Source organism: Silurus aristotelis (genome assembly GCF_946808225.1).
Source record: "Silurus aristotelis genome assembly, chromosome: 1".
Lineage (NCBI taxonomy): Eukaryota > Metazoa > Chordata > Actinopteri > Siluriformes > Siluridae > Silurus > Silurus aristotelis.
Window position 1 is genome coordinate 28,761,770 of NC_139574.1, and position 12,280 is coordinate 28,774,049.

Sequence of the window (12,280 nt, forward strand, 5' to 3'; positions counted from 1 at the left end):
AGTGAGTATCATTTACACTGCATTTGCACACGGTTTTATTGAAAATTTTCCAAGTTAATTGACTTTGCTTTGATCATCCACAAAGGCACAGCTAAATTTATGGAAAATAATTAAGGAAAATAATGACATTTTAGTGCTGCTAGAGCAACATACCTCTCCACCATAGATGTTAGAAGCTTACAAGTAAAAGTTTTATTTGACACCCCTAAACTACCAAAAACTTCAATCAACAAGCTGACTACAGCAACAAAAGAATTTACATCACCCTATATACTTAAATATCAGCCTAATATTGTACAGGTTCATCTGGTACAACAAGTTCATCTTGTAATAAATGTATGAAAGGAAACTTACAAGTATTCATAGAAGTAATCAGCGCAAGAATAGTAGTAGAAGTAGAAAGTGTGTTTTGTGGGCTTAAACCATATAACACTTTTAAAAACCTCCATCAATCATCTTACCACATAATAGTTTCTGAAATGTTTCCAGGGCTCATATACTTTCTGCTAAACTGTATTCTGTGGTTTTCTTGTCTGCATTGAGCAAGGTTTTCTAATCTAATCGTTAAATTGAAAAGAAACAATTATTGCTGTATGCATTGTAAGTATTTTTTACAGAATTATTTTTACACATCCTTGTATAAAGACTGTTTAAACAAAAGAGTGCAGACTCTGGAATTCACCACTTATGACAAATATTAAACTGCACTAAAATAATCTGGCAGATGTACATATCTAACGCAACTTTTTATATATTTTATATAACTGAGCTTTGGCTCAATGGTTTACAAGTTGTAATTGTGGTATTTGAACTCATGAACTTTTGATCTGGAGCCCAATAAATTAACATTCAAAAAAGGCCAAATAAAAGCAATAATTTCACTAAAAAGTATTTTATTTGAATAAAAGGAAGAAGGCTCAGGTGCTGTTTGGAATGAATGTAACGGAGCTACATATACTGTTGTTACAGCATTTGTGTGCATATGCCCGTTGTATTTGTACTTCAAGTCATCATATCTAATTCAATAGTACAGTATTTCATTCAAGTGGCTTTAAGTGTAATTTCAACAGTACACAGTAAAATGAAACAACTTTGCTCCAAGTGGTAAAGGAGCAAAATTAATTTTTACACTGGACAAAACAAAAGTTCCTAACACATAAGCAGACCAACATACAGATGTACATAAAATGCAGATATGCAAATGTGTGCAAACAGCACATCAAAGTACAATAAGAACAATAGCGTTAAACTTTCCTCAACCTTCTCAAAATTTTGAGTCACTTCTGGGCTTTCTTGGTTTTGAAACTGGTGTTGAGAGTTTGGCACTAGGTGAACATAAAGGTATTTGGTGCTCCTAACAGTTTCCACAAAAGAGCGATAAATGTTCAGCAAAAAGTGGTAGCTCTGTGTCTTCATTAAATGAAACAACCTGTGCGGAGACAAATTGTTAGCTATCTGTAAGCTAGAAGACAATGCAATCACTGTACCTATATTGTTTTGTTTTTAGGATTGTCTGAGGTAGTAAAGGAGATGCTGAGAATGGCAAACCCATCCAATTCCACAAATATTAACCACAGTGTCAGGGGTTTACTGGTATTAAAAAGAATATTACACGTTTCCAAGAAACACTGTCATTTTCAAAAATTTTGTTAAAAGCACCAGTTACATCTTATTATCTTATTATATATATTTAATAATCACCAATGCAAATGTAAATAAATGTATTGAATATTGGCTCCTAAGTACATCAGCAGCAGGGAAACAAGTTTCTTAACATGTGAAACAGAAACCTTTATCTGTCAAATTTTCATTACAGCACAGTTAAATTCTTGACTTTGAATATCCCAGCTTTTTAGGAAATTGGTTTCATAATACAGGGTCAGCCATGAACCAGCATAAGTAGAGCAGAGAGTGACTTGCTCAAAAGACAAATAGTGCCAACTTGGCAGTATTGGGGAATTCTCCAAAGTATTAATCAGTAACCTAGAGCAAGTGCATTGGTCTTGTCCTGAATGTAGAGTAAAAAATAACTTTCTTTTGTCAAATATGGCAAAAAAAAATCTCATTGTAATTCAAGGAAGTTTCTTGTGTAATTTTTTTTCTTTTGTTATTCTTCTTCTTCTTCCTCTTCTTCTTCTTCTTCTTTTGCCAGTTACTAGTGTAATTTAGTGAGGGAGATGTTAGTGTGAGGCTTAGGACTAGTCAGGTAAAGATCCTATTTTCTCTGCTCGGCTCTTCAAACCTGATGTGTCTTTAAAAAGAAATGTTAATAATAGTTTTAGTACTTTTTGGTTGTTTACTGCAGTTCTTAGATCTTAGAGGTCCAGGTTTTGCTGACATCTGTTAAGTTCTGCACACAAAGCTTTATTACAACACCACACAGCCTCGAACATCTTAAGATTCCCCCATACTCTTATAAAAATTTCAAACAACCACAATTCTTGATTTTATTTACGTGGAGATGATTCTGAGTGGATTATTGTCTGCATTTTGAGCCACTTTGTTTTTCCTGCTCAGTTATATTGCCATTTTCACTTGACCAAAAATACAGTTACTTATCTGGCACTCTATCTGGTTTCTCTCTGTGAACAGAACGAACAGTTGTAAAATTTCAGGGTTTAAAATGCTAATTAAACAGTTCACATTGAAAATACAGTGTAAAATCCTTAATTGAAGGTCGGCAGCTTTTTTTGGTTAATGTTGGTTGGTATTTCCCTGACACCGTCCCACAGTTCATCTCCCTTTCACTACTCCAGAATGGGACCATTGAGATCGGGAGTGATGTCCAGGTGGGAAAAGGGTTCCTCCTTTGCAGGGCCGGTCTCACCAATATTATAGTGCTACAGCTGAACACGCTCCTCTGATGTTAGGGTGGACCAGTGTAGGCCGTGCATTTGGCACCTGGGCCTTCAGTGAGGAATTACCAGACTTAATCTACCTCTTAATACCACCACTATCATGTCGCAATTATAGAAACCATCAATACTATACAAAAACGCAATATAACAATGCGTGGCATTACAGAGAGAGAAAGGCATAGCGCATATGGAGGGTGAATACTATTTTATTAAAGCAAGAAACACAGTTAAGACAACTCCTCTACACTACAACTGCAACTGTGCCACATACATTATCTGGAGCAGTTCAAAATCAATATTGTCTAAAAATTGATGTTCGCTCCCCACCTCCCCAACTAAAACTCAAAACATCTCAAAGGCTCTTAAAACATTAGTTAAAATATTTATGTCAGACGGATGATTACATGATTACAGCCAGGTCATCTGCAAATGCTGACAGGTAAAGCATTAGTGTGTGAAATATTGAAACCAGAAAGACAACTTCTTATCTTGATTTAAAGAGTTAAAATTGCTAGAGTGTACAGCACTCTTGACAGTAAACAGCCTTGTCTTATCGCTCTGTACACTGTAAACTGGTCACATAAACCACTACTAATATTTAGTACCCTTTACTGTACAACACCTTGATCATGGCTATGAAATCAGGGTTGAAACCAAAGCTTTCCAGCACTTTCCACAAGTATTCATGCTCAACCCTATTAAAAGCCTTTTCCTGGTTTAAGAAAATAAGACCAGCCTTTATGCCAATAACCTGGAGACATCCAAAAAGTCACGAATTAGGTACAAGTTATCAAATATAGACCTGCCAGGCACACAGTACGTCTGGTCATTGTGAATGTTCTGCCTCATCAACTTCGCCAATTTGGAGACTAATGCTTTTGACAAAAGCTTGCAGTCAGTGCACAGTCATTACACCGGCCACCAGTTTTTCAGGTGGGTCAGGCCTTCCTCTTTTTGGCAGCAGGGTCAGCAGCTAACCTCCCTTCACACTGTCCCTTAGGACGTCTAGTACATCCTGCCCTACTATTGCCCTTGAAAAACTCCAAAGGGAGACCATCTATAACTGGCACCTGCCCATTCTCCATGCCATGGAGAGTTTCATGCAGCGCAGTTACTGTCAGCTCCCTGTCCATCTCTCTGGCCACTGACTCTGGGAGCTTAGGCAGGTCCCTGAGGAAGCTCTCCACTTACTGTGCCCCTGACCTTTTGCAGCTTCCATTTGAAGTTGACTGCCTGTTTACAAATTTAGCAAGCTCTTACATGAGATCCCCTGATTCTGTTCGCACAGCATGCATCTTTTCTGTCCATTCTTTTATTCTAAAATGAAAAAGAACTTATAAAGAGCATCCATCTCAGTGACACTTTTAATGTGTGAGCAGACCGGTGCTGGTCTGCTCACACATTAAAAGTGTCACTGAGATGGATGCTCTTTATAAGTTCTTTTTCATTTTAGAATAAAAGAATGGACAGAAAAGATGCATGCTGTGCGAACAGAATCAGGTCACGAATTAGGTACAAGACCCTGTGCTGTAGTGTCTCTCTTTACATGTTTTCTTGCTCCATTAATGTTAAAACTCGCAAGCTAGATTCCGTTCATTAAAATGTAATAAAAATAAAACAAACAAATGGTAAAAAAAACCCTTCAAAATAAAACCCACCACATACTTTATCAATCTTTATCAAAGTTCTCCCTATTAACCTTTCTTATCAGATGCCTTAGCCTAAATTTTTCTTGATCAGTAAAAGCACCTTCTCTTCTAAAATGTTCGACATCCTGAACAAACTGTTTATGGTCTGGGAAGAACTCCTCAGTTAATACATTTTTCTGCCACTTACTGGTTCTTAAAAACTATTTTATGTCATCAGCACTATAGAACACATTTAGCGCTTACTCATGATTACTTCACTGTCTGATTCAAATCCATCTACCTTCAACTCTTTTTTGGTCTGTATTTTTTTTCTTGTCTCTTACCTCGTTTCTTCCTCCTTGTTGAAACTTTTAAAAGGGGCTCATCTTCCATCTCAATGTCTTCTCCGTCCCCTTGCACTGGTAAAGTGACTGATAGCTCCTGGTGACAGCTCTGCCAGCGCAGGCAGCTCCAACAGTGCTCCAGGTTTCACTGTGACTTTTTCAGTTTCACACAGTTTCTCACGTTTGCCCGAGTCAGCCGAGCAGGGCTTCTCCCAATTTGGATCAGCCGAGCAGGGCTTCTCCCAATTTGGATCAGCCGAGCAGGGCATCTTCTGGTCGGGTTCAACTGAGCAGGGATTCTTTCAGTCTGGTTCGGCCAAGCAGGTCTTCTCTGGGGTGGTTACTTCACTAGTGGTGCTTTGGGCTGCAGTGTGCTTTCAGCAGTAGACTGAGCTGCAGACAAGACAACAACTGCTTAACCAGTGGGGACTTACAGCCGAGGGGAATTTTCTTCATGGGGAGATGGGTCTCCTGTACTGAGAAAGCATATTCACAATTGCCTAATCACTAATTAGTGGAGGAACATTGGACACACATTACTATATTAGTCTGGTCACTTTATCGAGATTATAAAAAAAAACAAAAAAACAATAGCACTGTTCATTCGGGAGGCAAAGGCAATGTTCTCATGCCCCACCACATCTCCAACCCCCTACCTAACACACACTCCTCTACACTCTCATACAGCTTTGTGTTGGGAGACGTAATGCTGCTCAAACACACACACACACACACACACACACACACACACACACACACACACACACACACACACACACACACACACACACACACACACACACACACACACACACACACACACACACTTTATTCGAGATATTTTATGCAAGAGAGATCAATGCAAGCATTGTAATATTTTATAAAACAGCTCATGTTGCAATGTACATGTAGATGAGTATAGGAAATACCAGCAGGGAAACAAGTTTGTAAACAAGTAAAACAGAAGCCTTTATTTGTCACATATTCATTTCAGAACGGTGAAATTCTTCTCTTTAAATATCCCAGATTTTTGGGATTCCCTTTACTCATCAATGTAATAAAATAAAAGTTTAACGAAAAGAAAAATTGTTTATAACATTAGTTTACACCTTACAACAATGAACAGGAATGCCTACATATGTACACCATATGTATACACACACACACACACACACACACACACACACACACACACACACACACACACACACACACACACACACACACACACACACACAAACACACACACACATATATATTGCCCAAACTTATCAGGAGCTTCAGGAATGGGTGGAGGGGTCTGAAGTGGTTGGGTGCATGAAGGTTGTGTGTATGTGACATTGCTAATGACTCAATGTCAATATTCCATGACTCAATTGTCATGGAATTCAGCTGCACACCACGTGCCCCCTTCATCCCACGAAGAGAGTGAGAGAGATAGAGAGCGAGAGAGAGAGAGAGAAAGAGAGAGAGAGAAAGAAATCATGCCATTTCCGGGAAACACTGTCATTAAAAAAAATTGCAAGCACCAGTCACATATTATTTTATAAAACATTGCAATGTACATGTACACTGTAGTGGAGTGTATGAAATATTGGCTGCCATGTACAAAAGCATGCAGGGAACATTAGCATGTGGTTAATGATGTACTTTTAATTTTAAGTCAATAATGTTAAGGCAATCATTTTGTATAAAAATGTTATATATATTAAACAAATATAAATTATGACTTTTTTTCATCTGTGTCTAGGGTTGTTAGGATGAAGTCACTAGAATTATCTGGAATGGAGAATAGTGCAGTTTAGGAACAGCATTAAAAAAATTTTACTACTACTACTAAAAAATAATAATAATAATAAAAAAAATAATATATATATATATATATATATATATATATATATATATATATATATATATATATATATATATATATATATATATATATATATATATATATATATATATATGAAATAAACTGTATATGCTGTTCTTGTATCTTTAGAACTCATTCTTAGACCAGCATCGAGTGGCGGAAAAATTAAATAAACGCAGTACTGCCTCCCCCTGCCTGTCAATTTTTTAACTACTTATTATATCAGTTATTTTTTTTTCCTAGTACAGAAGCACACTATATATAAAAATGGGACACACTTTCACGTCCAGATTTTAAATGTTTTAGATTAACATTTCAGACACACGTGGATCCAGGGAGAGCACTAGCTATAGGCAAAGCAACCAATTGGAGGCTTGGAGGCGAGGCCTCACTAATCGTAACAAAACTATAAAGTAGTTCACCAATGAAGACACCAGTGTAAGATTATGCTATTTGTCCATTGGATTATAGATATAAAATAACTGTAATTCCCTTGTGAAGTAAAACTAGTTAATATCACCTATATCTAATATTTTAGTTTGGGTCCCCACCCTGCATGCATGAAAAAGACAGTGTACAGTGATGAATAAAATCCAACTTTTCTGCATTCTGACCTGATGGCGATAAAACAAATGCATTCCAATAGGGCTGCTAAGCGAAAATCTAAACAGGCATGCTAAATCTAAAAAGCGCAGCTTGTGATGCAGCTATGTTCAAAATCAGCATGAGTGCCATGCCAGGTTGAGACGATACATTTGCACATGTATGATGCTTTGAATCCAAGCTGATTTATTGTACAGTGACATTGTATCAGGAACTAACTTTCAAAATCCTAAAGAAAAAGTAAACGTTTGTAAATAAAAACAGCAATTACAGCGGCATCACCATGGCCAGGGAATAATAATAATAAGAAGAAAGCTGGTCATATATATATATATATATATATATATATATATATATATATATATATATATATATATATATATATACATATATATATATATATATATATATATATATATATATATATATATATATATATATATATGATATATAAGAAAAATACCGTAGTTATAGTTTAATTAATATGCACATTTAAGAAAGTATATAAAAGTACTGAATGGAGGTTTTGTATAAATGAAATTATGAAAGGTGGAGGAAAGGAGGCTGGGAGGCCTTTAAATGTATAGAACAAACACACACACACACACACACACACACACACACACACACACACACACACACACACACACACACATGCTCAAACGGTAATACGCTGACTTTCCATGAGTTTGAACACTGCAGATGAAATGGTTCAAATTCTTTATTTTCTGAACACCTTTTATTTTAATAAAGACATTATTAATCTAATCACAATCCTCCCTTGTGTCCTGAGGTCATGTAAATGTTTTGTGTGTGTGTTCCTATAACAATAAAAATATAATTAAAAACAAACAGACAAACAAAAATCCTCCCACCTCCGATAGTTATAGTTTATTTTTAATTAAAAAGCACACTTTTATTAAGGCTGTACAACATCAATCTGTGAGCAGAGTGTTATTATTTATTTTATAAAAGAACATAAAAAAAAAGTAAAACCCAAGTCAAACCACAACTCAGTGAACTTTCACTCTACTACGAGAGTGACCTTTGACAGTTGCCACACTGCACACACTTGTGATGCTTCTGGAGTTCCCTTATGATGCCAGGGCCTGGGAAAGGTCATCTTTGCGCGCGCGCGCGCGCGCACACACACACACACACACACACACACACACACACACACACACACACACACACACACACACACACACACACACACACACACACACACACACACACACACACACACACCCAGAGGAATGTGTGTGACACTGTAAGAGTGAGCTTTTTTGTGCACAATGTAAAGTGAAGGTATTGTTCACAAATGATACATATACTTTTTTTTTACACCTTTAGAGTTACATTGACTGCACATGTAACAAGCTCATGTGCTCACTTACATTAGAGCATGTGTATAATGTAATGTTTTTTAATGTTTTTTTGTTTTTTAAGATAGTGAATAAACGATAAGAAATCTATGTTAAGGGGCTTTTTAACAATCAAAATAAAATACAAATAAATTGTGAAGCAATCATTTTTTTAAAATTATCAAAAGATAATTTAATTAGTAAGAAGTGTGTAAGTCATGATCCAGCATGGTGACATAAACAAAACAAGATTAAAAGGGTTAATCTTTAACAGTTTTCATTGTGATTTTTGTATAAATCCCCACTTAGGTCTTTGCTTCTGCCTGATTTGGGTTTGGTCGAGGCAGCATGAGTGTCTCCGTGTTTTTGGTGTGTTATTCAACGGGTGAGGATGGCGGTGTAACCGATCTCGGGTCCATGCTTTGATACATTTTCAGCAGGGCAGTTACGGTGACACACACATGTACGAATGAACATGAAAAGTCTCTTGAGTGTGCTTCCATTTGGGCAGCTGAATGTCACAGGGGCCGTTTTGGTGGCATGCGGCGTACAGCAGCGATCATCTGAACACTGGCCGCAGAAACGAGGACGAAAAGCCTGCACGCTTGAACAGTTCCGGAAGGTGAAGTGGACAGGCTTGGGGCTCTGAGTCACCTCGAGACATGTCCCAGATTCCTATGGGGTAAATATCCACACACATGGTTATAAAACTAAAATATTAACTAAATCTAATAACCTCAATTAACAAGTGGTCTTATCAGAAATTGTTACTTAAAAATAGCAACATGACACAAAATTTTGTGTCATGACAGGATGACCATTACACATCAAATGTTATAAAAGAAATGAACAACAAAACAAATAAAGTTCTTTGAATTTTCGATTGATTCATTACGCACCACACACACACACACACACACACACACACACACACACACACACACACACACACACACACACACACACACACACACACACACACACACACATATAAATAGTGGATTTACATGGCTAAGAAAATCAAGACATTTGGTATGTTTCCACTCAACCAGACAGATAGCTCTCACTTATCTGGATGTTTCTCACCTGAGGGTCTGCTTGCTCTTTGAGAGTGTGGCAGAGACGCACCATACACAAGCGGTTCTGTTTCACCATCTCACAACGCCGGTTCCGATTCGTCACCCGTGTAGACACACCCATTCCGCAGGAACGTGAACATGCGCTCCACTCTGTTGTCTGCTCGATGCATTCCATAGTGGGATCAAAGCCCACTGTCTCCTCCTGTCTGTATGCTGAGATTTGCAAAAACGCACAAAATAAGTTACAATATGGCACTGAAAATAATCAATACAGAATTAACCAGGTGGATAAACATTTTCTCAAAGTCAACATTAAAAATACCAGGAGTTACCTGCCATGGCAAAACCCCCCAGCATGCTGACCTCGGCCTGTGCATCACACACCCACTTCTCACAGCATTCTCCTGGAACTTGCACCTTTCGTGGGAATGGACATTCCGGACTCGGAAGCATCACATCTAGGTTACAGCGGGGGACACAGCTGATTTGCCCACCATGACACACACACTGGTAACTGCAGCTTGGGAAGAATGTCTCTCCATTGTGGTACACAGACTTTCCAAGTACACATGATTCTGCATCAGGAGCTGCTCAAGAGAAAAAACATAACACTCTGTTTAACATAAATAGCATCATAAACATCACATAGCAGAACCTAAACTAGTCCTCAACCCAAAACCTAAACAATGCCCCAAACCAGACCCTAAATTATATATGATTCAGACCAACAATCAGACCCGTAGACAAATCCCAAACTAGTTCCTAAAACAAAATTCATGCCAAAAATCAAAATAAACCCTAAACCAGACCTGAAACCAGCCCCAAAAAAAAGCCTTACTCAAACTCAAATTATACCAGACTTGAAAAATCTCAACCCAAATCTCAGTCAGACCCCAAAATTAAACGAGAACCAGATTCCACCGCAAACACCAAATCAGATTTGAAACCAAACCCCAAAACTAACTATAAATCATCAAAAACAAGTCCAACAGCAACCCTACTCCGAATTAAACCTAAACCGCACCTTAAATCTAACCCTAAACCACACGCACACCTCAGAGTAGCCTGAAGCTGACACTCACGAGCACACAGTCCAGGCCTGTTACGGGTTCCTCCTGTGTAGCGACAGCGCAGCCCCTTCTGACACGGCTCTGTGTGTGAACATGGTTCTCCTCTCTGTCTCGCACACATCACTGCACACAATAACAGAACCTGCTTGGAGAACACAAGGAAAACCAATATGTTTCCAAAGAGTGTTTCATTGATGCATTTGTAAACACCCGAGTGTGAAGTAAGTTTGTGGAATGTGAGCTTGCTAACAAACAACGTACTGATTCTCTCTAGTGTCTGTTAGTACTGAAGGTGTTAGCTAGATAATGCAGACCAACCAAAGTAAAAGTTTAGCAACCTTTTAAAATTACAAATCAGGAAAATGTAAAATTTCTCTGTTATTAGCTTGCATGCTAACTGTAAAGGAGTGTTAATAAACATGAATGATAACACTAACAAAATGTCTTCATGAGAAGAATACATACTGAATCCCAGTAATATCATATTACAATATAACAGCAATACCCTAATTAATTTGTTTGAATATATTTGAATGATTTTGTTAATAACTCTAAAGTCACTCTGTAGTTCTCACAGAAAACATGTTAAAGAAAAACAACTTTAAAAAAAGAAGAAATGTGATAATTTTTTTTTTCCAATTATATCATCTTGACCAATGAAGTAACATCAACATAAAATCAAATATTTATCAAACCATAAAACCGAATAAGTTTGAAGAGTGTACAATCTTTTGCAGCCAATTATATAAATGAAAATATATCATGCATCAAAGTTTATGTATAAAAAACGATCACCTGTGCACAGACAGACAGAGAAACTTCCTTCTTCATGATATTATGGCTTTGCCAGGAGCCTTGTGAAAATGGCTCTGCTCAATTCCTCTGTCTAATTTATACACTTACTTGCAAAAAAAAAAAAAAGAATTTGTAAAGAAAGATGAGAAAGTGGGTGTGGTTTGCCAGGGTTCCCAACCAACTGATTGGACAGCTGTGCATTAGCAGGTCACAGTTTACTGCCTATGAAAATGCAAAAACTCCTGACCCTGCACACACTCTCACACACACACACACACACACACACACACACACACACACACAGACTGTTTCTTAGTTTCTTAGTTTCTTAGTAAATAACCAACACCTGATATCGATACATGAAGTGTGATGTAGTACTGGTTTAGAGAGCTTCCATCTTTCACACCCCTGACTGTATGCTACACAAGTTCTAAACAATCATGATTGACGGCTCACTAAAGCCCTGGGATCAGGGGAGTAAACAAAGAATGAAGAGTCGGCAGAGCTGTTAGCCGAACAAACATACAACTGTGCGGTTAAACATTTCTCAGCTTTTAGCATGAAACTATTTGGCGAGTCATGAATCAAATATAGGACTGTAATTTATACAGCAATAAAGCTGCTCTTATCCCTATTCACATGTCTCCTGGCAGCAGAACACTC

At 37.5% G+C, this 12,280-nt stretch overlaps 1 protein-coding gene across 3 annotated transcripts; it reads right to left on the reverse strand.

Annotated features, from left to right (window-relative positions):
* Positions 1-8,784: 8,784 nt before the first annotated feature.
* LOC310735243 (CCN family member 3-like) lies at positions 8,785-11,865 on the reverse strand. Of its 3 annotated transcripts, none has more exons than XM_083557839.1 (5): positions 11,618-11,865; positions 10,835-10,967; positions 10,085-10,339; positions 9,760-9,965; positions 8,785-9,348 (listed from the first exon to the last, which is right to left on the reverse strand). In XM_083557839.1, exons 1-5 carry the CDS (start codon positions 11,651-11,653, stop codon positions 9,052-9,054), a joined length of 927 nt encoding a protein of 308 aa, XP_083413965.1. In that variant the 5' UTR covers positions 11,654-11,865; the 3' UTR covers positions 8,785-9,051. The 3 variants fall into 3 exon arrangements, with proteins under 3 accessions (XP_083413965.1, XP_083413966.1, XP_083413967.1); XM_083557840.1 differs by having other exon boundaries at positions 8,786-9,348; positions 10,835-10,964; XM_083557841.1 differs by having other exon boundaries at positions 8,786-9,348; positions 10,835-10,945; positions 11,618-11,680.
* Positions 11,866-12,280: the final 415 nt, after the last annotated feature.